Source organism: Zingiber officinale, chromosome 6B (genome assembly GCF_018446385.1).
Source record: "Zingiber officinale cultivar Zhangliang chromosome 6B, Zo_v1.1, whole genome shotgun sequence".
In the NCBI taxonomy this organism is placed as follows: Eukaryota; Viridiplantae; Streptophyta; class Magnoliopsida; order Zingiberales; family Zingiberaceae; genus Zingiber; species Zingiber officinale.
In genome coordinates, this window is record NC_055996.1 from 75,306,587 (window position 1) to 75,331,874 (window position 25,288).

Here is a 25,288-nt window from a genome sequence, read left to right on the forward strand (position 1 = left end):
TGAGAATAAAATATGTGATAAATACCCTTTTAATTTTTTTTTATTTTTTAAAGGAATGCTTTCTCGATGATTTATATAATTTGGAGAGTCCTTTTGATTTTTGCTCTTATGTTATAATATCATTGAAAGGTGAAATGTAAGATTTTGGAAATTATATAGGTATTGTAGCAATTTTGAAATTTTCAGGGTTTTTGAAAAAAAATATCTAGGGCAAAACGACAATTTTGCCGTAGGTTCAATCTTCAATTCTACGCCATTTAGGGTTTAAGACAACTAACCACCTTCAAGGCCACAAATCCTAGCCCCCTTCTACATTTTTGTTCTTCTTTTTTTATTTTTTCACACCTCAATGATCGTCTTCTGCGGCCCAATTCATCTTCCGACGAGCCATGCGGCGGCTCCTCCAACTTCCAATCGTTCTTCCTAATCCCGCCGCCGCTGCTCCTCCTTTGCGCCGCTCTATCCGTTGGGCTAACGCCGCCGTTATCGAAGACACCGTCTTTCAAGAAGTTGGAGATAAGCAGAACTTGGATACCGCGGCGCCCCGACTTCCTGCTTGCCGCTTGTCCGTTCCTTTTGTCGTCTGCGTCCTGCGCAAGTTCCGCAGGAAACCTTGCGCTGCTCTCGCTTCCTTCAAGGTGTTTGAGAACCTCGGCTTTCGACACACTCTTTGCACTTTTGCTGAACTCGTTCGCATTTTGGGAGAAGCTGATCGTCGGAATCGGTTGGTAGAAGTTTTCTCCGATAGGTTTGTTGTCAGCCAAGGAAGTTTGGATTTTGGGGTCTCTGCCCTCTTTGACGTCCTTCGTTGCAATTCTACTAGCACTGATACGCTCGTTGTGGTCTTCGGTGCGCTTGTTAAGGCATATACTCTCTGCGGCATGTATAAACAGGCCACCGAGGCGTTCTGTCAGCTCCCAGAACTTGGTTTCGTTCCTTCAATGAAGCTTTGTAGTTACCTAATGAATTGCCTCGCAGAAAATGGCAACTTACATATGTTACTGCAGGTGTTTGATACATTGGAGATGCTTGGAATGCATCCGGATGTTTACATGTTCACCATATTGATCAAGGCAATGTGTCAAGAGGGAAAGTTGGATGAGGTGTTGAGTGTCTTGAATGTGATGAAGGAAGTTGGTGTTCAGCTCGATCAAATTACTTGCCAAACGGTTCTAGAAGGAATGTGTGCCAATGAAAGACCTGATTTGGCTTATTTGTTTCTTGAAGAAATTGCGAGTGAGGGTGTAATTTTGCCTCTTGTTTCTTATAACAAAGTGATTAGCAGATTGTGTAAGAAGAATAGAGTTGAAGAAGCAGAAAATATTTTGGAATATATGAAGAAAAATGGAGTGCACGCTGATGGGTTCAGCTATTGCTGTCTCATTCAAGGCCACTGTGGCGGAGGTAATGTAGTGAGAGCATTAGATCTTCGGGAGGAGATGATCTCAAAGGGTATTAGAAAGGATCATGTTGCAGTTAGCATCTTAATTCAATGTTTCTGTAAGAGGGGCATGGCTTCTGCAGCTTTACATTACTTAAACAAAGTTAGAGCATCAGAAATTTACCATGATAAAATTCTTTACAGTATTGGACTAGACATTTATTGTAAGTTGGGAAAGATGAGTGAAGCAGTAAACTTGCTTGATGAGATGGAGAGTCAGGGAATAGCTCCAGATAGAATTCACTTAACAAATTTGATAAAAGGGTTTTGCAAGAATTGTGATATCATCAATGCTGAAAAAGTGTTCGCTGGTATGATGAAGATCAATGTGCATCCTGATCCCGTGACATTCAATATACTTGCTAAAGGTTTTTGTAAAAATGGTTTTGTGGACAAGGCATCTGATCTTGTACTTTATATGATCAACCATGGCGTACAACCTACTGAAAGGACCTATCATTTGATAATTGATAGGCTCTGCAGAGAAAACAAATTAGAGGAAGCAGAAAAGTTATTTATGTCATTAGAAGAAAAGGGGATTGGTCAAAAATCCCTTCTTCCAAGTGTGATGGTCTCAGCTCAGATAGAACTTAATAATACAAAGGAGGCCTGTGCACTTTTTATCTGGCTATCTAAGCAAGGGCATCTTGTAAATGAGATTGCTTGCTCAAAGCTTGTAAGTGAGCTGTGTAATAAGGGAGATTTAAGGACAGCTTCAATGGTGGTTAAGACTATGTTAGATAGGCATATTACCCCAGACAAGATAACCTATTGTAAACTTATTGGAGCTTATTCTCGAGTAGGAGACATGACTAATGCTAAGATTTGGTTTGAGGATATGAGGAAACGAGGAGTGTCACCAGATGTTGTAGTATATACTACACTAATGAATGGATACTGCAAGGTCAATTTCTTGCATGAAGCTTGCCAGTTATTTCGTGAGATGATTGAAAGAGGAATTCCTGTTGATGTACATGCTTTCACAGTCATACTGGATGGCCATCTAAAGGCAAATCATCATCTAGGTTGGCTGTATCGTGACAAGAAAGAATGCATAAGTGAAATGAAATCCAAGTTCTTAATTCTTTTGGATAGCATGAAGGAAATGGAGATCAAACCAGATATAGTCTGCTATACTGTTTTGATTGATGGTTATTTCAAGATGGAATGTGTTCAGGCTGCTAACAGACTTCTTTCTGAGATGATTGCAAGAGGAATATTACCAGATGCCTGCACATATACTGCTCTTTTATGTGGTTATTGTCACCTCGGTCAAATTGGTAAGGCTGAAATGTTGTTGGAAGAAATGATACTGAAAGGAGTTAAACCTGATTTAGTTGTTTTATCAGTGATGGCAAGGTGGAACTTGTCACCTAAATTGTTTCAGTCTGTAGCTCTTCCTTCCGGCACTTGATCACTCACTGTGTTTGCTTCACTGTAAAGAATTACTTTTCAGCAGGTACATGCAATTTATATATAGTGATTCAATGTTCTAATATGTACTTTCATTTGTTTAGATGGCGATAGCTATTGCAGGTTACAATTATCTCGGAGGCCATGGATGTGCTGCTTTAAAAGAGCACAGGTCATACACATGTATGATTACATTTTAATTTCATTTATCGGATTTGGTTTCAAACTTTTATCAGACATAAGTATAATTTTGTAATGACTTCTCTGGAGCATTTATTGCTATGTTATGCTTGTTATAAAGTAATGCATTTTAAAATTCTAAACCATATTTTAACTAGCATGATTCATTTAATTGACTCATTGAGTTTAAATCAATTAAGCTGGTTGAAAACTGACATTGAATTAGAAACTCATGAAAGGGAATCTAACATGGTAGCACTCTGGGTGCCAATTTTGCTTAAACTATTGAACTCTTCAGAGTTCTGGGATGATAATCTCCTGAACCTCTCCTGCATATTTTGAATCACTCAGACGATCTTTTATCATTTTGCATCTAAATTCCATTTTTTAAGCTTTTAATTTGGATCTTCTTTTTTCTGAGTAGACCCTATGTTTTAGTTGTTGTTTAATTTGATCTTGTATCTTGTGGAAGTTTGTATTTTTGACAGGAGTAATAGATTCTCATTCATCAGGTGAATATTTTATAGGTCTTCAGCTTAAAAAGTTGGAAATTGAAAGGGGACCAATCATCTCTCTACATATATATCCAATTTAAAGGTCAGTTCCATCTATCATAAAATCAAATGTTTGTCTGAATCAGTAACTATTTTTCTCAGTTTTCATCTCCTTTTCAGAATCCGGTCTACTGAATGAATGATTAATGATCTTCCTCCTCCATTCTATTGTAGGACACATATAGAGCGATATGGCCTTTGCATGGAGCTCAATGAAGTGATAAGATGATGCAGTGAGCCTCAAATAGTTGGGAACACAGCTTGATGATTGGTTATCTGATGAATTTGCAAATACAAGTCTGTAACAACTCCAGCATGATTCGAGAATATGCAGATTTATCTGCTATCTATGGGATTAGGCCGTCATACATGATGTAAAAGAACGCAGATTCTTCATCTGCCATACTCATTTCTCTGACGCGAGGACAGGTATTTCTCCACAGCCCCAACTTGTTTTTGTACTTCCAACCCAAATATTCATGCAATGACTACAATCATTTTCTGAGATAGAGGTTTTGAGTTGTTCTAGTTGTTGATCATCCCTCAGATCTCTAAATTGTAAATTTCATCCCAATAACCATGCTTTGTGATCTATCGAGCCCTGGAGCTAGGATCGGTATGCGCTAGTAAATAAATTTATGCAGCAAAGCAAAGATGCATCATGCATATATAAATTTACTTACATAAGACCAGCTGCATCAGAACCACGTGTTGCACTGGGATTGGTGGAATAGATGTTTATCAGACTTAGTTTATCTCCCACCATAAATAGATTTTGTTAGCATGTAAGAGCCATCAAATGAAGCTTTCTTGTAAAGTAAAATAACACTGCTAATCCTTAACCCAAATTTAACGTTCTTATTTATATTCTGGTAGGTAGCTGAGTGGACACCCGAACGCTTCCTGCGTTGAGTTCAATAAACTGATGCTATGTATGCAGGTGCGTGTGAAGCAGCTAGAAAGAATTAGAGAGACAAGTGTCTATTCGTGGTCATTAATCTCTGTCGTAAATAAATTGTGTTCTTCGTGTCAAGTATATATACAGAACATTTTAAACTTTTTTTTATGATTGATTGATTGGTCGTTTATTAAATTTCCAACAAATTATATAAGATATAAAATTAATTTAATTCAATAAATGGGTTGATTGGTCATTTATTTACACATTTAGGTTGCGCCACCACTTTGAATTAATCACCCTTAACCTAGTTTCCGTGCGCCTAAATGTAGCCCATGAACTTGTCTCCAATATGTTCGAACAACACTCAGTAATTTTTATTAATTGTTTTGCTGAATCAATTAAAGGTATTAATGAGGTTGGACGACTTAATTGGATTGAAAACATTAGATTTGTCAGACATGTCGAACAATGCCCTTACTCGATTGCATCAGGATTTATAAAAGTTAGATGCAGTCGTGAATATACACCGAGTTGCATGAACAAAAGATTTGTTTGTATATTCACGATTGCATAGTAGAAATCCACATCAAACTTGAGAGGCTTTTCATAGGCAATACCTGTGAATCAAATAGGCGTCATATTTATGCGATAGCTGATTTGTAGGTATTAGCAGAAACCATGTACACGGCACAACGCAAAAGCAGCACGGCCACACAATCAGTCTATAGTATGAACATATATAAACATGAGCAGCTGTTTCAGAATTCATGATGTTAACAAGCTACACATCCTAATCCCGCTTTGCAATCATCGACTCTGCTGCATTTGATGGGATGGCAATAGCATGAAGCAACAATAATCATCTAATCACCAACACAGCAGCAGTGCAAAGAGAGTTCAATGCCTTCTCGAGTATGCGCTAAAGAAATCTACTTCTGAATACAACACACAGATGAGTACCAGAAAATAACCTAAAATACGATTTTAGCTGGACATAATAAGTTCACTTCGCAAGTGAATCCCTCTTGGGCATCACATACAACGTCGGCGGATATGAATCCTGCATGTATAAACACAGAAGAATAAGTTAGACACGGTATAACAATCCTAAACTATTACAAAAAAGGGCCTCCCTTTAACTATTATGTCCAGCTATATTGATTTATTATCAAAAGGATGTTTCATCCCTTGTACATTTATCCTTCTACCCTCCGGTACAATATTTACTTCTGACATACACACTCTCGTCTATATTCCGCCTCAATCTATATTCAGAGTCGCGTTGTAGCAGCTAAAAGCTGCTACAACTGTGTGATAGCTCAATAGTTGTAGCAGCTACGGTCTGTAACTGCTATAAATATGCAGCTTAGTTGAAGCAGTTATAATATTGTAACAGCTACAAAATGTCAATTTAGATACCAAAAAATAGAAGATAATAGTGAAAATAAATTGCAACTTTATAGTGGAGAACAGGTGTATCATTTTACAAGAGAGGTAGGGTGTGCTTTTGACAATTCAATAAACAAGGGCCGCCCTTTTGAATTTTACCCACAAAAAAGTTGGGCAAAAATAAAAAAGACATCCCAAATTTTACAAATATCATAAGGAAACTTTTTTTCAAAAAAAATAAATCCAAAAGACCCCTTCAATGTTTTTATCCCGAAAATATCCCTTCACCCAACATTATTGTAGAAGCTACCGAGTAGGTATTACAATGTGTAGAAGTGACGGGATAGCTACTACAATATGTAGAAGTTACCCATTAGCTACTACATGTTTAGGATGAGTTTAGAGTTTGAGATTTACACCATGGAGAAGCTATCCAATAACTACTACAACGTATAGAAGCAACCAGTAACTGCTACAATGCGTTTAGGATTTAAGGTCTCTAAACACTATTATATCAAAATACTATTTCTCAATTTGGTCAAAATTATTTAACTTCATGAAAATTACTTTTAAACTGTTGTATTAGTTAAAAACATCCACATCAGATTCCTTATCCAAAATTTAAAATTCAAGATAAAAGAACTAATTTATTAAATTTAAATATCCACTTTTCACTACATAATACATCAACTTCCTTATAATTTATCATATCTTTATTTTTATTTTTTTTTTCTTTCCTCTTATTATCTATGAAATGGCAAACGTGGAAGTGGAAAATGAGAATTAGAGGAAATAGTATTTAATGTTTAGGTAATGAATTTCATTCCCCAAATTTAAGTACTAATTTATAAAATCTAAATTTAGGTAATGGGTAGGATAGCTGATGCAAAAGAAAAAATTATGTAAAATATAAAATTTTAGGTAAAATCTTTGTTTAGGAAATCTGATGTGCATGCTCTTTTCATGTAGTTACTACAACCCTAAAATTCTAAACTCACCTTAAATACATTGTAACAGCAACTCGGTAGTTTCTGCACGGTATAAATCCTAAACCCTAAATCATAAACTCACTCTAAACAAGTAGTAGCTACTTGATATTTTCTACACATTATATCAAATACTTTGTAGCTTCTACACGTTGTACCAGTTACTGATAGCTGCTACAACAACATTGAATCAAAAGGGTATTTTCAGAAAAAAAAAAAAAGAATCATTAAAAAGACACCCATTTTATTTTATTTTTTTTGAAAAAGCGATGCCCATTTTATGTTTCATTTAATTTGGGATACCCTTTTGATTTTTTCCTCAAAAAAAACATCAAAGACAACAACGATATTAGTATTGGAAGAGGCCCACCCCGCATGCAAACCCGTAGAATGTTCAAGTTACTAATACTTTAAGCTTCCTGGAAGAGGTGATCGTAGGAGTGAACATAGATTTGATAAACGGTCATTTCATACTGCCTGATCAGGTCGGAATTTGTTCTTGGCCATTGATTCTTTATTAAATAGCCATCGATGGCTGAAATCAAAATCCTGCCAGATCGAGAGGCTGAAAAGGAAGCATCAATACGAATTTCTAAGGAGGACCCCTCCATAGGATTTGCATTCCAAAGAAGTCAGTAACATTTGCATTCGAGGCAGAGGAAAGGATTCAGGTCAACTTTTGGTAACATAATTAGTGACCACAAGGACATAATGGATACAATATTGTATTCAATTCAGGGCACAGAAAGACTAATTATTTAATATAATTTGGATAACAAAGTATGGTTTTTAAACTGGAATACATCCTTAGTATGCTTGCTTCATTCAAGGGGTGTCATTTGACGCAACCCAGACTGAACTAGATCATATTGAGTACTTTATATTAAATTTTTTATAAGCAAACCACACTAAGTCTAAGTAGCATATCAACGAAATTGTTAATTTGGTTATTCTTGAACCAAATTAACATTCAAGAATTAAGATTTTGTAAAATTTTAATATCAAATAGCAACTATTTTTAGACAAATATAAAGGAAAAGAATATTAAATTAAAATATCTTTTGATAAAATATTACAATGCCTAACCACTAATAATAAAAACCAATCACAAAAATATCCAGGTTTGATTTAGTTTACTTTATGATTAATTAAAATGGCATTGAATTATTATGCTACCATCAATGTGAATTGATCAATTAGCATATAACTAAACCAGATAAAATTTTGGTTTAGATGCAACCAAATAACAGGAATATAGGAAAACTAAGATCTCACACCATAGGTTAGATAAGAACAAATATGATAGGAAAACTAATAATCTAAGATTTGGAACATGGAATATAGAAACTCTCACTGGTAAATCAATGGAGGTAATAGATATAATGATTAGGAGAAAAATTAATATTTTGTGTGTACAAGATATAAAATGGATAGGCGAGAAGGCAAAGATGATAGAAAACTCGGGTTTTAAATTATGGTATACTGGAAATAGTAGAGCAAGAAATGGAGTGGGTATCATTGTAGATAGTTTGTTAAAGGATGAAGTTGTAGGAATAGTTAGAAAGGGGGATAGAATTATAGCCCTTAAAATAATAGTGGCGAAAGAAACTATGAACATAATTAGCGTATATGCACCACAAGTAGGATTAGATGAAGTTACCAAATCAAAATTTTGGGAGGACTTAGATGAAATATTACAAAATATTCCACCAAATGAAATGATTTTAATGGGAGGTGATCTAAATGGACATGTCGGAGTGAAAAATGAGGAATATGAGAGAGTACATGAGAATTATAGGTTTGGAACGAGAAATGAGGAAGGAAAAACTATATTAGATTTTGCGATAGCATATGACCTTATATTAGCTAATACGTTTTTTAAGAAAAGAGAAGAACACTTAGTCACATTCAAAAGTGAGAATAATAAATCGCAAATTGACTTTCTTATGGTTAGGAAGAAGGATAGAAAGATTTGTAAAGATTGCAAAGTCATCCCTGGAGAAAGCTTAACTACCCAACATAGGATAGTAGTGTTGGATATACGCCTCAAACATAGTATCAATAGAAAGAAAATATATACAATTCCTAAAATTAAGTGGTGAAAGTTAAAGGATGGGAAACAAAATATATTTAAAGAGAAGATATAAATACAAGCATTAGGTGAAATATACGATGATTCTAATATAACATGGGATAAGATGGTATCAAAGTTGAAAATAATAGCTAAGAGTGTACTCGGTGAGTCAAAGGGACATGCACCATTAAGTAAAGAATCTTAGTGGTGGAATGAGAAAGTACAAGAGAAAGTGAAGGAAAAACGAATAGCTTATAAGGAATTATATATTTGTAAGAACGAGGAAAACTTAAAAAAATATACAATAGCCAAGAAAAAAGCTAAGAAAGTAGTGAGTGAAGCAAAAAATGAAACTTTTGAACGCTTATATCAAAAATTGGATACAAAAGAAGGGTAAAGAGACATTTATAGAATAGCTAAAGTGAGAGAAAGAAAAACAAGAGATCTTAGCCAAATAAAATATATTAAAGATGAATGTAATAGGGTATTAGTAAATGATGGAGAAATAAAAGAGCGGTGGAAGAGATATTTTCATCAACTTTTTAATGAAGGTTTAGGTGACCAACTTAACTTAGGTAATTTAATTAGGTCAAATGAGCATAGAAATTTTAATTTTTATCGTAGAATTCAGAAGCATAACAAACTTTAAATGAGATCGTAATAGAAAAGCCGTTGGACCGGATGATATTCCGATAGAGGTATGGAAGTGCTTAGGGAAACAAGGTATTGAATGGCTTACAAAATTATTTAACATGATATTGAAAGCGAAAAGAATGTCGAATCGATGGAGGATAAGTACTCTGGTTCCTTATATAAGAACAAGGGAGACATACAAAATTGTGCAAACTATAGGGTATTAAACTAATGAATCATACTATGAAACTTTGGGAAAAAGTAATAGAAAAAAGATTAAGGAGACCACGGTGACCGAAAATCAATTTGGGTTCATGCCCGGAAGGTCGACCATAGAAGCTATACATCTCCTAGACAATTAATTGAAAAATATCGGAAGCAAAACAAGATCTACATATGGTATTCATTGACTTAGAAAAGCTACGATAGAGTCCCAAGAGAAATTATATGGAGAATTTTAGAAAGAGAGGTGTTAGCGTAATATATATTGAACTAATTAAGGATATGTATGAGGATGTAACGACCAGAGTAAAGACTTGAGGTGGACCAAGCATTTTCATAAAGATAGGGTTACATCATGATCAACCCTAAGTCCCTATCTTTTACACTAATTACGATTTAACTCATCGCACATTCAAGACACGATCTGCGTGTTGTTTCTGAGATGATATTATTTTGGTAGATGAGACACGTGAAGGAGTAAATGCTAAGCTAGAATCTTGGAAGGAAACGCTAGAAGGGAAAGGTTTTGAGCTTAGTAGATTAAAGACAGAATATATGAAATTTAAGTTTAGCAATATTAGAAGTAATGAAACAATTGTTAAGATAGGAGAGGACGAATTGCCCGAAACCGAGAGATTTAAATATTTAAGATCATTTTTACAAAATGATGGAGGGATTGAGAGAGATGCCTTACATAGAATACAAGCAGGATGGGTGAAATGGAGGGGAGCGTCGGGTGTTTTATGTGACCGTAAAGTACCTCTTAAACTTAAAGGTAAGTTCTATAAGACCGCAGTTAGACCTGCTATGTTATATGGAGCTGAATGTTGGGCTATGACTCGAGCACATGAGCATAAGATGAGAGTTGCAAAGATGAGGATGTTAAGGTGGATGTGTGGACATACGAAGATGGACAAAATAAGGAATGAGAGCATTAGAGAGAAAGTCGGAGTTGCATCTATTGAGGACAAACTCCGAGAGACACGTTTAAGATAGTACGGACATGTACTTAGACGACCAATAAATGCTCCAGTTAGGCGATGCGAAACTATGATAAACATGCATATCAAACGAGGAAGAGGACGACCAAAAAAGACTTGGTTAGCAATAATAAAACAAGATAAAATTTATTTAAATATAGATGATGATATAATAGGAGATAGGGCTCAATGACGTAAAAAGATTCATACAGCCGACCCCACCTAGTGGGAAAAGGCTTGGTTATTGTTGTTGTTGTATGCAACCAAATAACAAACACCTAACTACATTCTATCAGCAACTACTGCTCTCATCACTGAGAATGGTATGGTATTGTATCTCCTAGATGAGGTATCTTAACTATGATTACCGTTGAGAGATTAATCCAAGGGGAGAAAAATTCATGGTGGCCTCTTCCCCTTCCCTTCAACATTTTCATGTCACCCCTCCCTTACTAAATCAAAAGCTTATGATTCCATTACTTCAGGTCTTTCTTAAATTTTAGCAATTTTGGTTAATTATGCAAACAATCTACCGCCAAAATTGTTAAATCTTAACCCAGCCACCTAGAAATGAATCTACCAATTTCACAGTTAGAGTGATCTTGGTAGTCTATAGAATATCCCTGACAAGAATATATATGAAATAAACAGAGATAACTAAGCAGACAATACCAGATAAACCGATAACGGGTAAAACATGACAAAAAAAAATATATAAAATTATAATAATATAGAAGAAGCATGACATGAGTACAGTCATGAAGTGAACTTGACAGACAGGAATATTAACGAAAAAAAAATGCCCTTAGGTAGTTTTAACCACAAATATATCATATAACACAAACAGGTTTTTATTCTCTTGCATCATTTGATATTGGTGACAGGTGGACAGGTTGCATTAGTAGAGACTATGTTAATTAGATATAAATTAAGAAATATTAAAAATGTGAGAGTTCGTACTTGCCAGGTATGCAAGTAGCCATGTAGTTTATTCACTATGAAATTGTCAAAACTGCACATCACCGACAGTATATAGCTTGATCAATCTGTGGGGGAATCTGTTTTATCTCAGTTCCAAGCTCTTGTTCAATCCGATACCTGTAGTGAAGCAATTATTTTTTTGCCAGGGAATAGGGTAGTGATGAAAAATAAAATGAAATTGATACAATAGTAGCTTGAGGATTGGCAAGTCATCATACAAGTTAAAACGATCTTCATAGGTAATAAGATTGACAGCTAAACCAAGATGACCATATCTTCCTGAACGACCAACCTGAAACAACCCAACTGTCAGCCTACAGGAACAAATTACAATAAATTTGGCATAATGCAGTTAAATAGCCAAATGTATTTGATGATTCAATGACATGGACGCGCAGACATAATCAAGGTGCTGCCAGTCAACCTATACCTCATTTCTTTCACAAGAACATCGAATCAAAATGTCATTTTCTTAAAAAATAAAGTTATATCAACAAACCTCATAAGAGTCTCTTTTAAATTAGATGGTAGTTCTTTTTTAAAAAATTCTGCTTCTATTTGAATTAATAAAGAAATGCTATTGACAAGTTCATGTTTCGACAAACCCTCAGTTAATATAAACAATCAAGTATTAAGATCATACCCTGTGAAGATATGTTTCAGAGTTCTTTGGAAAATCAAAATTGATGACAACATTAACAGCTTGAATGTCAATTCCTCTGGTAAAGAGATCTGCAAAAGTAGCCAAATATGTTATAAGAAACAAGCATTCTATGAGCAAGATATCAAACATATCATTTGTGAGCCATTAATTCATGTTGTAGGCAAAAATCGAATATCTAAAAAACAAGAAAGAACAATGGCCAATGAGATTGAAATAATGAATCATAAATGTAGAAATATAGTTCAGGTTTAAATTCTATATACAACAGAAACCAATATGGATGGTCTTTTTTATAATGATAAACTAAAGAGAGTTACTCACAATTTTATGTACTTGATATTTCTTTTGGAAAAAAAATGCGGGATTGACTGAACTAGAAATTTTACTCTTTACTCATTAAGGATGACATATACTGCAGTTGTCTGACATCCAATTTCAAGGTAATTGGACCAGAAGTTCCTCATCAAGAGTAGCAAGATGAAGACAAAAGAGAAGACAATGCACCTGGTAGAATCAGACAGTATATTCGAAGGTAATTAGAGAAGAGTTTCTCTTAGTTCCTCTCCTATTGTTAGTTTGTCTATAGAACTGCATGGTATAAATGTATTTATTTGTCCAGTAGTATCTTTTCCTGTGATGAACATCTATGTTGGATAATTATTATTGCCAGTCAAATTTCAAAAAAATTAAAATAATCACTGAATCTTATATAAAAGGGTGCAATGGGATAAACAACCATTCTAGGCAGCTTAACTAACTGTATATATGATTACCTCTCTTCTAAAACATAATGACTCCAAGCGTTGCAGACAATAACATAAACAACAGTCAAGGTCTGACTATCCCAACATTAGTGAAACAAGTTACTACAAGATCATAGAAATAAACAGGTGCCATTGAGGATTATAGGCATCTCAGATCCCCTCTATAGCACCAAAATGCTATTGTTGACTGAGACACTAGGCTTTTGCGCAGGCAAAGAAATGCAAGTAATTTAAAAAAATAAACATCATAACAATGTATGATAAATTTAAAAAAAAAACACACACACACACACACACACAAAAATCAAAATCACTTGTCAAACCTAACAAACAAATACATCAACACTAATAAAGGAATTGAAGAGCACACATTCTCAAATCTAAAAAAAAGCATCTAAAACAACTGAAGTTAGAACCAATTAGTCATCTAGATTTTGATCTTCTCATACCACTCAAGGACAACAATCAGGAACAAGAAAGATTGTGGGATACTAAAAAAAAAAATCATATGCCCCAATTATCCTTGTAATATAACTTCACAAGATCCATGTAGCTAGCCTCAAATAGCTAGGACTTATACATCGTGACCTTGGCAATACAAAATCTCTTGAGATTAGAGAATGAGAGAAGAAAAAGGATAAGAGAGGAAGAAAAAAATGAGGGAGTAGAGAGAGAGAAAATAACTCTAAATACTTAAATCACAACTAGATATCACCTACGAGTTATGCCAATACATAGGATTTGCACAAAATAAAGAAATAAAAATATAAGAAATAAAAAAATAGTGAGAACCATGAAATCTCACCTCATAAAGTGACTCAATCCAATCGCCTGGTACACTAAATAAAAAAAAAAAAGGTACTAGATCTTGAGAACATCCAGATCTTGAAATCATGTTCGCAACAATATTTCCATGAGTCATTATTCAACTAATACATATGCAAAGAGTAATAAGACAAGCCTAGCTTATCGTCTAGAAGACCGACAGTTACAGGCACACTTATAAGAATACGAATGATTGATTCCGAGTAAAAACTAATAAAGATTTAAAACCAATAGCATACCTGTGCAAACAAGGTTCCTGCATGCACCATTGCGGAAGTCATGGAAGACACGATTCCTGTGATCTTGCAACATTTTAGCATGAATGTAGAAGCAAGAATAACCCAACTCTGTGATTTTCTTTGCTAATAGTTCCACCCGATTAACAGAGTTACAGAATATAATGGATTGATTAATTTGAAGCTGTCAAAACAAGTAAACTTGTCATTTTCAGACTGATAGAGCATTTCAAACTAGAAAATAGTCCAAATTGAGGATAACCTTTGAGAAAAGGGCATTCAGGCAGTGGACCTTCTGCCTCTCTTCTACAAAAGCATAATATTGGGTTATTCCCTTCAGTGTGAGTTCATCCATTAGATTGATAATATATGGTTTTGGTAGGTATCTGTCTTTAAAATCCTTAACAGTAACAGGAAATGTTGCTGAAAACATTAAAATTTGTCTATTAGCAGGAAGAAACTGAATAAGCTGCTCTATTGATGGTTGAAACTCAGGAGAGAGAAGCTTGTCAGCCTGTTAAAAAGCAAAACTGCAATTTCATCAGAAAAAAGACCAAATAGGACCAGTTTCACAAGTGGCTACCATTAGAATCACATTTTAGAGATATGATTAAAAGAAGAAAAAACACAAGAGTACAAGTTATAGATATAGGGATCAAAGGACAATATTATTTGCTCAAAACTGATGCAAACGTTGACCTAGTACACTAAGATCAAGCTTCAAAATATTACCTCATCCATGATAAGCATGGAACAGAAATCCAAATCACAAATGCCTTTATTTGCAAGATCAAGTATTCGACCAGGAGTCCCAACCAGTAAGTGAACAGGTTGATATAACCGCATAATATCATCCTTCAAGCTAGTTCCTCCAGTAGTTACCATAACCTGAATCTTCAGATGTTTTCCAAGTTCCTTACAAACTTGTGACGTTTGAAGAGCTAATTCTCTCGTGGGAACCAATATCATACCTGAATAAAAAAAATTTAGCAATTAATGGGTAACAAAAAAAATAAAATCTCAGAATACAAAGCTATATCGTGCGTGAAGGGCATTTTCATACAGACAAATTATGCAGCTCAAGTAACTAGCATGGGTCTTTGATGTATGCTACCATTTTGAGTTGCAGAAACATTGCAATCAGGTATAGTACATTATGCCTAAAGGATCTTTAAACAGTAGGAGAAATATTATTATCATATTTAGTACCTTACAGAAAGAAAGATAATTTCACACATTATCACCTTAGCAAATCAGCATGCAAAGAATGCATACACACTTCAGAGTTGTCGTGCTCAAGAACACAGAAAACCCGAAGACAAGCAAAGGCAAAAAATAACCAACAAAATTTCTAACGTTCATATTTGATTGAATAAAAATAAACATCAAAGCACAGTTAAAACATTTCTGTGGAAAAAGAAAAAATAGTGAGGGAAAACCTTGAATGACATTGTGATCTTGCTCAATTTTTTCAAGTGCAGGAATACAAAATGCAGCTGTCTTTCCAGTCCCATTTTTAGCTCTCGCAAGAATGTCACAACCAGTGAGTGCAATAGGGATGCTTTCTTCCTGAATAGGCGAAGGCCTTTCAAAACCTTTCTCATATATGCCCATAAGAAGTTCTCGCTTCAGAAAATAATCTTCAAACTCATTTCCCTTTGTTGCAGTCACATCCTAGCAAGTGAATGGTCACAATTATAACAAGAATAGACATAGTCGTACAGAAATATGACTTGCCAGCCAAAAAATAACCACCATATAATCTAAAATTCATAGTCTAATTCACTGACAAAAGAAGAATTTCACATTGATCTAACAATCTTGATGGAAGGTGCTTCTTTGACTGAATAGGACGTTCTCATGAAAGTATAGGCTAAATTTTGGATTTGTAGCACTGGCATAAAGAATATATATATTAAATACATTTTGGAAACAATGTAGAGTCAAATATATAAAATACTAGATATGAATATATATGCATCTGGAAGTTTAGAATTTTATTATTCAGAGCTCTGAGTATACGCCTGTTTAACCTCATTTAATCATACTAGTAATTGGTTGGATTTTATTAACATACATATTTCTTGATTCGAATGATGAACAAGGTAAACATGTATAATACATTTTCTAAATCATACAGAGTGAAGGAAAAACTAATTTTACCTCTGTTTTGTAGCGGGTGTCACGAGGGGGAATCTTTAATTGCGCCTTCCAATCTTGGGAACTGATATTATCAACGTAAAAATTAACAAGAATGATGCAACGGTGCATATATTTTTACTATTGTTATAACAGAAAATGACTTCTCTTTTAGCAAAATAAATAAGTGGCAATATCAATACATCTAAATAATGTGCACCAGCTACATGACACTTTTGTGGCAGAGATATGATTGTTACGATGGATATGTGGGTAAATAGAAAAAGATAAACTCAAATACACTTTTTACTAAGAACAACTACGTTTACCTCCAATAAATGATGAAATTAGAGGAATATGTAAGGATGGTATGGATATGCTAGAAAATGACCAATAAATTATATCGTTAGAAAAGTTGAATTGGTTAAACTTGAAATTAAAAATGGTATAGGGAGAGCAAAAACAGAAAAACTCCAGTTAACGAGTGTAAAAGTTTATCTAAGCATTAAGATGACGATGATGCACTCCTGTAGCATTAAATAGAGTAGTTAGGAACATGATGCCTAGAATTGTTAAGGAGATAATTACATTCAATAAGATTGAATTATAACATGATGCCTCATTGTCCCAATCAGTTAAAACTGTATTCTTAGTTATCAAACAACTGAATTCTAGCATCGCTACCTGCCATCCTTTAATAAGTTTCTAAATAAAGCGACAGTGGATTCTCTTGTTCAACTATAATAAAAAAGCTTCCCACACTTGACTTCCCAGAAGTCAGTTTTTTCTCAAAATCACATCTAGATCAATTGACCTTATTTGTATAAAAGCAAACTTTTGATAACTTAATCTGAATAAGTACCCAAGATTTATCATAAGTCTATGGAAGTTGCAGAAAAGGCTGTGAATTGTAGGTGGTTCTGTTAGCAACAGTTAGTTGATTATTCTATTATATATGAGTAGGTAAAAAAAATCAATGGGGGGCCTACAAAGAAATATACCAATTAATTTAAACCATTTAATACACAAGCCTAAAGCACAATGTTGCCTGAATTTTGAAATCAAAGACAACAACCCTACATGTTGATTTCACTTCCAAAATAAAAGAAAATGGACTTCAGCTTCTACCACTCTACACCAAAAGCACAGAAGCGTCACATCCATCAAACAGAAGCCATAATCAGGCATGGATATAGAGGTGTAAATTATTCAATGAAACTACAACACTATACCAACAAAAAGTTAATTCAGTTAGTATTTCTTAATCCTTTAAATTTAGTGGGGTTGGAGAACTGTATGTTTAACTTTGATTGAGTTTGGTTGATTGCAAACAAGACAAAAAAAGTAAATTACCAGGTAGTTAATGAAGTTAACCACAATATGTAAGAAGAGTTGACTGCTCAGTGCTCAAACTTTGACAGGTAAAGAATCATCGCTGATGTTAAATTACTTATCATCACAAAAAAATAATAAAAAAAATATACAAGTTATGAGTAGTGCGTGGCTGAGTTAACAGGATCTTTTTAGATTTTAATTAGATTATATTATATTTTAGTAGGTTAAATAAATATATACACGATACTTGGAAGGAAATATACCTATTTTCTTAGACCATTTAATACATAAGCATAAACCAGAATATTTCTTGGAATATGACATCAAAGCCAACACAGATTTCAAGTTCATTTCACTTCCAGAACAAAAGAAAATAGCTTCAGTTTCCTCAACTTTGCACCAAAAGAGTTGATTGTTACTTTCATCCAACAGAAGCCATGCTCATACATGGTCATAGAAGTAATTAATCAACTAAAGCTGCAAAAACTAAAACTAAAACCAATCCCAACCCAAAATAATGTTAATTCATGCGTGTTTTCCATTATCCTTCCAATTCAATTGGGTTGAAAAACTCTATTCGCAAACCAAAGAGAAAAGAAAACCCAAAGTTGTGCAAGATGAGTTGACGGCTCAGTGACTCGTCTTTTAGCATGCTCAAGGAGGGACAGATAAACAAGTCAGTAGATGATAACTAATTTATTGTCACGAGAAATCACTGAAAGCTGCAGCTAATCATGCTCATTGTTAGTGGGAAACAACTAATTAATATCTGATTCTCCACATAATTGCAAATATCAGCACTGACGAGGATTGTATTTACCTGGAATCAGCTGTCTCATTTTGAACGGGCTTTGCTAATTCAAAAGCACCAGAATCGACCTCCATAGGGTTCCTCCTCGACCACTGCTGATGCTGCTGATATTGATGCTGGAACTGCGGGGTCGGTTGCCTAGTCACTTGGCTCCGCTGCACATACTGCGGTTGTTGCTGAGGATTCCTCGGGTAAAACCCAGGGTTTGAGCCCCCGCTACCTCCTCGCCCGTTACCCATGCCAGGCGGAGGAAACCTACCACGAGGATTCATCTCACCTTCCTAAGCGACTCAACCACGCGAAGACCGACGAATCAAACAGTTTCCCAAGATCTCTCCGGAAAAAAAAAACAAAAGTACAAGAGATTCACGTAAAAATTGAAAAGCTGCTGCTACTAAATCTAGGGTTTAGCGATCGGGGGAAGATCGAAATGAGCAAAATAAGAGAGAGAATTTCGTCGATTCGAGATTTTCAACAGGATTTGAGCGAGAAATGGATTCAGCGACGAGGATTTACTGAGTGAATAAAAAACCGTAAGTCCGCTCTAACCTCCCTCACGCAGCACGAAGCTCGAGCAGGAAGAGAATGGGGAGGAGGATGGCTTGAGGGGTTTCGCGTTGTTTACTTGTTAGGGCATTGATACCAGTAGAATTACGGATATGACCTTTACTTTTTTCAAGTTGAGATCATATATCTCCTTTATGCTGATTAATCTTAGATGACTAATCCGGTCCTACAAAATTTTCAGTCCAATGTTCTTAACCGTCCATTAAAAAGTTACTTATTATTACATGTGAAGATTAGTAGATTACCTTTGTATATTAACATTAACTAACCTGCCTCAAAGCGGAGAGCTAGAATTTCCTATTTTAAAAACTAGTAACAATATATTATTATCTTTAAATTTAAAAATATTAATGTTGTTTTGATATTTACAAACATAAATACCATGTCTTATAATAGCTAGGGTCGTAACTATTTTAAATCATTTAAATCAAATTATTATAAATAATAATTATTATAGTATTGCTACTAAAAATTATAGTAGTTATGATTACAATTGGTACTATAAATTACAATAATTATAATCACGACATTATAATATTATTGAAGTAAGTTTAATTATTGTTCCCTTGACAAATTAAATTTTACAAAGTCTTAAATGTAATAAATGAAAGGAAATAGAAAATTATTTTAGGCAATTCTACTCAATAAACAAGCATAGTAATCTAAGCTGACCACATTGACAAGAGCAGTTGAATAAACACGTAAGATGAAGAATCCTATGCAGATAAATTGACAAGAAATATTTGAATGGATGAAGCTGAAGAATCCTATGCAAATAAATTGAAGCTCATAAGATTGCACAAACATAATTCAGAGTCATAAAACAAATAACCAAACATTCCAAAAGAAGAGTAATAGCAAGAAAATTTCAATAAGCAACTCCAATCGAACTTTGAGCAAGAGAAGAACAATCCATCTCATGATAATGGAGGCAATTCAATTATTCCACTACTATCAATGGATTCCTTGCCACTCCACAAGTTGCAAGCACATATATTAGTATTCCCTCCTCTCACATGTCACGACAATGAAAAAGGGAGAAAACATAATTCTACAACCAAAAAAAACAATCTCACTGGCTTCCACTACAACGACCAATATCACCAATAACAATCTCATCAATAATAATAATAATAATAATAATAATAATAATCTCTCTGTCCGGTTTCATTATTTCCGAGTCGCCATCAAAAACAGTTAGACTTTATCTACCAACACCAGCTGTTGTATTCACAAAAAATTAAATTAAATCCGAAAGGGCCGCCACCGGCGCACCGCTTGATGCCGGTTGCCGGTGTCCTTTAAATCGCTCACGGGCCCCGCTGCCAGCTGTTACGCCTCCAACTCATTGGGCCTGAACCTGTGGTGCGCCCTTTGGAGGAATGAATTCGAACCCCACCGATCACTCTGGTGGACCCCGCGTTTCGCTGATCAGATCGCAAGGGTCAGCGGTCGCCGGTCGCCGGTCGCCGGTCGCGTTGGATGATGGTTGGAAGAGGAGCGGCGAGAGGTTAGACGTCGGCGAAGAGGTCGTGGTGGCCGTCGCGGAGAAGGAGGTCGTAGGGCGCCCAAAGTGCGTCGAGCGGACAGGAATGACCGGCGTCGAGGCGGAGCCAGGGTTTCCCCTTGCCGCTCCAATGGAGGAGGCTTACTGGTCCCGGGTGAAGATCGCGGCACAAACCCTCGACGTTATCGCCGCCAAGGCCGTGCTGGTTCCACCGATGCTCCACGCCCTTAACCTCGCCGGCGAAGACGAGTAGGAAAGGGGGCATCGAGCCGAGCTCGTAGATCCGCGCCTCGCGCTTCTGGACCTCCATCCAGGATTCCAGCATCCGGGTGTATCCGCCGGCGCGCCAGCGGTCGAGCTCCATGACCATGACCCCGGTGTTGAAGTAGCATGGCGGGCGGCTGCGGCCGGAGAAGGAGCGGGGAAAGTTCGCATCGGACCAGAATCGGTCGGTGAAGTAGGAGGTGAAGTTGGCATGGCAGTACTCAGGGGCGGCGAGGACGTGGTCCGGGGCGAGGTCGGTGGCCCAGAGGCGGGCGACGTCGTCGACGACGACGAGGTCGGAGTCAAAGTAGATGACGCGGCGGACGGAGCGGGGGAGGATGTCAGCGAGGTAGATGCGGGCGTAGTTGAGGGGCTGGTCGAGGGCGCGGCGGACGGAGGAGGAGATGCGGCCGCGGACGAGGTCGGGATCGAAGCGGTAGACGTCGAAGGCGAGGGAGGGGAAAGAGGCAGCGACGGCGGGGCGGAAGCGGCGCGGCCGGGTGGCGAGGAAGTGGAAGAAGAGGGACTCGGGGCAAGAAGCGTGGCGGAGGACCGAGAGCACGCCGGCGAGGGAGCCGCGGAGGTAGGCGGCGTCGAGGGTCATGGCGATGTGGACGGTGGGGGCGGTGGCGCAGCCGGGGCCGTTGCGGAAGGCAGGGGCCTCGCGGAAGCGAGGGAGTTCCGAGGGGGTCGCCAATGTCATCCCGGAGGCAGCGAGGAGAAGGAGCACCGCCGCGAGGAGGGCGGAGAGAGGCATTGGAGGCGGCAGCGGCGGCGGCGGCGAGGGGAAGGAGGAAGAGGGGGAGCGGAGGAGATGAGATTGGGGAAACAATCGTGATAATATTAATAAGGGGGAAGTAACTTACTGTTTCGATGCATCGACGGGCAGATCCAGGCTGGCTCGACGCGGTTTCCTCCGCTGCTTTTTTTACGTCAAAAGATAAAAAACCAAAACAGTAAGTTGTTGAGCGACACCCAAAAATACTTATTTTCTCAATTAGATTTCCATTTTTAGCCTTTCACAGTTAGTGCGGGGCCCATCTGCCATTATTAAATGCCAGGTAGGCTGCTTAACAAGGAGGAGATCGGAGGACGAAAGGTATTTTTAAAAAATCAGTGTCGGTGCTTGTGATCGATCATTTCCTTATTTTTTATTTTTTATTTTTTATTTTTTATTTTTTTATTTTTGTTTTGGTGGCGATGTAAAGCTACCAGGTCTCCTGGTAGGTCTTTTGCTGACTTGGTAAGTAAAACTGTAAAAGGTCTCTGGCAATAGTCCTTTTACTACCAACACTTTGGAAAATTAGGCCCCTGATCTGCCAAACAAACGCTAACTTAAACTTACTTTAAAAAATTATTTATTTACAACTGTGTAACATATCCACCAGTTGCTTGCAGTGTTCCCTGGGAATCTTGCCTTGATCCCCACATCAATAATTCTTTATATTTCTTACTGGTGAAGTAAAGGTAACCGGAGTTCACAGTTCAGATCACTGTAAATTAATCTGTCTTTAGAATATAATTAATCTCTCTTTGCGTGTGAATTAGTGCTGCAGCTCGTGTGGAAAGTGTTTTTTGTTTGGTGAGATGTTGTTTTATGCCTTATGTTAAATATGTTAGATTCTGTCAAAAATCAACGAACACGGCAAGTTGGGATGTGATTATATGATTGACGCGATAAAAATTTTACGTAACTTTGTAAGATAAAATTGTCAGTGCTAGGTCGAGAAAGGATTCCCAGTATTGATCCTTTAATATTCAAGTCAATCTTCGATGATCTCAAGAAATGAAGAATTATAGCAAATAGATGTAGAAGATGAAATTATGCATATCTTTTTCTGAAGTTAGGAATATTCTTTTATAGTATCAACATGATACTTGTACACGCATCTCAAAATATAGACATGCCCTCCTAGGTGTATTAGGAAGAGATAAGTCAAAAAAATATCCCTAACGTCATTCCTTAAGTAGTTATATAATCCTATGACATGAGAGTCTAAAAACTTCTAAAGTACGATTATCTGTTACACATATCCTATTATCAAAGGTACAAACTCTCAAAAAAATATGAAAAAATATTTGATAAGATCATACCCAACTAATTAAAGTTCACTTGACTGGGTTACTGTCACTCGACGGTGTCCTTAGGTCTGCTGAGTCAAATTTTTTTAATATGAGTCTTTCAATCCTAACTATGTAAAAAAAATTGTATAGCAGAAAATTCAGTTGAAGAGTTTTCTAGTTAGTTTACTTTTCTGAGGCATGCAAGAAATCTCAGTGATGATGTTTCATATTTGAACAGGTAAAAGATGTTTTTTTCTATATTTATTCTCTGAAGCTCTCCACGTCTGACTAACCAACTGTGGAATTAGCTGAATTCTGAAAAAAGAATAATTATATATGTATTTTAGAATTAATTAAATAGTGAAGGGGTGCTGTCATTTAATTGCTGGTGTGCCTTCTTTTTCAATTTTTTCCCACAATAATTAATTGCCATTCGCTGATGTTGTTTAGCTGTCGTTTTTGTCCAGCACTAAAATGATAATATTTCAAGGCATTGGGTGTAAATTGAGTGAAGGATATGTTTTGAAAAGACTTGGAGAAAGTTTTAAGCCATTGCTGATTTATAAATTTTCATCCAGATGCATCTTTTTCATTAATTCTTTTTCTTCTTTTTTAATTTCTCTCTTTCATGCTTGCATTTGAATAGGTTCAAGGACATTTATTTGTTATTCTTAATAATCATTGTTTTAAAAAAAAATGATTTCTGAGTGGTTTGTTACTAAATTTTTTAACTCAATCAAATCAAAACCAAACAAAAATTGATTTTTTTTCCCTTTATTTTATTATTCTATGTCTATTTCAAAGCTGCACGGAGATAGGGTTGAGTTGATTATTATGAGACAAAGACAGAATTTACTGGTGGTTCCTTAGTGGCGGGTTAGAGAGAGGATGAATAGCCTTACAATTAACATGAATCTACTTTTTACTTTCTTTCAGCATTAACTACGATACTAAAAAGTAAACACAATAATTGAAAGAAATACGAGACAAAAAAGTTACTTGATTTATAATCGAGGAGGTTGTTAATCCAAGGTAAATGAATCTCTTTAAATTGATTCCTTCGACATAAGTCGAAGACGGAGAAATCTTGTACAAGACATTGCAGCTCACGAACAATAAAGAACAGGAAAATATTCAAGTACAATTCAAGTGTTATTACAATGAAGAGGACCAATACTCTATTTATAGCACATGGGTTGAAAATAGTCGTTTACTGATATGGCGACTCTGGGTGCTTGGACCCACTCCAAGCGCCCCGAGCTGTGCTCCCTATATCCTATATGCTTGCAACGGATACGCAGCGGTGAGATGATAAAACTTTATCACCGTCCGGGCGCCTGTACCAAGTCTGAGTGCTCAAAGTGCTATTGACATGGCCTCATGTTGGTGCAGGTTGTACTAACAGTCTGGTTTTGATGTATGACAAATAGGTTAAAGTTAGATGAGTTGTTTGTCTAACACTTCTACAAAGTATACAGGAGTTGACTGGTCTGAAGGACCTGGCATCAAGTTGAAATCTAGCTAGATCCACGGGGCCCGATAGCTGGTGGAAAATTTAGCTAGGTCTGCGGGGCCCGATAGTTGGTACGAAGTCCAAATAGGTCCGCGGGGCCCGATATCTGGCAGAAAGTCTGGATGGGTCTGCGGACTTGACAACTGGCCGAAATCGAGTTAGGTCTGTGGACCTGACAATTGGCAGGAACACCTAGTGGGTCAGAGGCAAGTCAAGTGACTACAATTGGTAAGTGAAGATAAGCAACTGGAGAAGAGATCCAGTGAGTACGCATTCCCCGTTGAGGGAATTGTAAGCGTCGATTCAACTTAAATCTATTTGGGAAATCTAAGTTGAGATCTTGACTAAATCCTGGTCTTGGGGAGACGGGATCTAATTACTACTCATATTTTATTATGTTATGCTAACTCTGCTTTGCAGGTAAAAATCTATTTTTCGTTACTCAGGACTAACCTTTTATGCAGGAAAAAGCTACTGAAGAAAAGGGGTCCAAGTGCCCGGAGATGGTTCGAGCGCCCGGAGCTGGTGAGGGCGCCTAGAGCTAGTTCGAGCGCCCGGAGCTGGTTCGGGCACCCGGAGCTGGTTCGGGCGCCCAGAGCTGGTTCGGGCTCCCGGAGCTGGTACAGGCACCTGAACCAAGCTCGCCTGGGTGGGCCACAGGTGTTTAGGTGCCCAGGTGGTTTGAGTGCCCAGAGTCGGTCCGATCGTTCAGAGTCGGTCCAAGCGCCCATACCCGAAACTTCATCCACAAACTGACATGGAGCGCGTCGATTGGTAGAACCACGTGGTCCAGGTGCCCGGAATGGACGTATTTAAAGGCCTTCAACCCAGAGCTTCAGCACAAC

General features: G+C 36.8%; 2 protein-coding genes and 1 pseudogene across 20 annotated transcripts; 1 reads left to right on the forward strand and 2 right to left on the reverse strand.

The window, feature by feature from the left end:
* The first annotated feature begins 258 nt into the window (after window positions 1-258).
* Window positions 259-4,654, forward strand: LOC121992730 (pentatricopeptide repeat-containing protein At2g26790, mitochondrial-like). Of its 18 annotated transcripts, none has more exons than XM_042547278.1 (5): window positions 259-2,721; window positions 2,791-2,900; window positions 3,562-3,631; window positions 3,763-4,017; window positions 4,465-4,654. In XM_042547278.1, the coding sequence occupies exons 1-2, from the start codon at window positions 390-392 to the stop codon at window positions 2,853-2,855; spliced, it is 2,397 nt and encodes a 798-aa protein (XP_042403212.1). In that variant the 5' UTR covers window positions 259-389; the 3' UTR covers window positions 2,856-2,900; window positions 3,562-3,631; window positions 3,763-4,017; window positions 4,465-4,654. The 18 variants fall into 18 exon arrangements, with proteins under 18 accessions (XP_042403212.1, XP_042403210.1, XP_042403209.1 ...); XM_042547276.1 differs by lacking the exon at window positions 2,791-2,900 and adding an exon at window positions 2,959-3,037 and having other exon boundaries at window positions 3,547-3,631; XM_042547275.1 differs by lacking the exon at window positions 2,791-2,900 and adding an exon at window positions 2,959-3,037.
* A 571-nt stretch (window positions 4,655-5,225) lies between these two features.
* On the reverse strand, window positions 5,226-19,134 carry LOC121992732 (DEAD-box ATP-dependent RNA helicase 6-like). 2 transcript variants are annotated; one of them, XM_042547284.1, is made up of 10 exons: window positions 18,538-19,134; window positions 16,407-16,467; window positions 15,683-15,917; window positions 14,976-15,214; window positions 14,506-14,757; window positions 14,247-14,427; window positions 12,398-12,486; window positions 11,973-12,046; window positions 11,738-11,871; window positions 5,226-5,549 (listed from the first exon to the last, which is right to left on the reverse strand). In XM_042547284.1, the coding sequence occupies exons 1-9, from the start codon at window positions 18,798-18,800 to the stop codon at window positions 11,793-11,795; spliced, it is 1,473 nt and encodes a 490-aa protein (XP_042403218.1). In that variant the 5' UTR covers window positions 18,801-19,134; the 3' UTR covers window positions 5,226-5,549; window positions 11,738-11,792. The 2 variants fall into 2 exon arrangements, with proteins under 2 accessions (XP_042403218.1, XP_042403217.1); XM_042547283.1 differs by having other exon boundaries at window positions 11,734-11,871.
* A 1,104-nt stretch (window positions 19,135-20,238) lies between these two features.
* LOC121992734 lies at window positions 20,239-21,700 on the reverse strand (annotated as a pseudogene).
* Window positions 21,701-25,288: the final 3,588 nt, after the last annotated feature.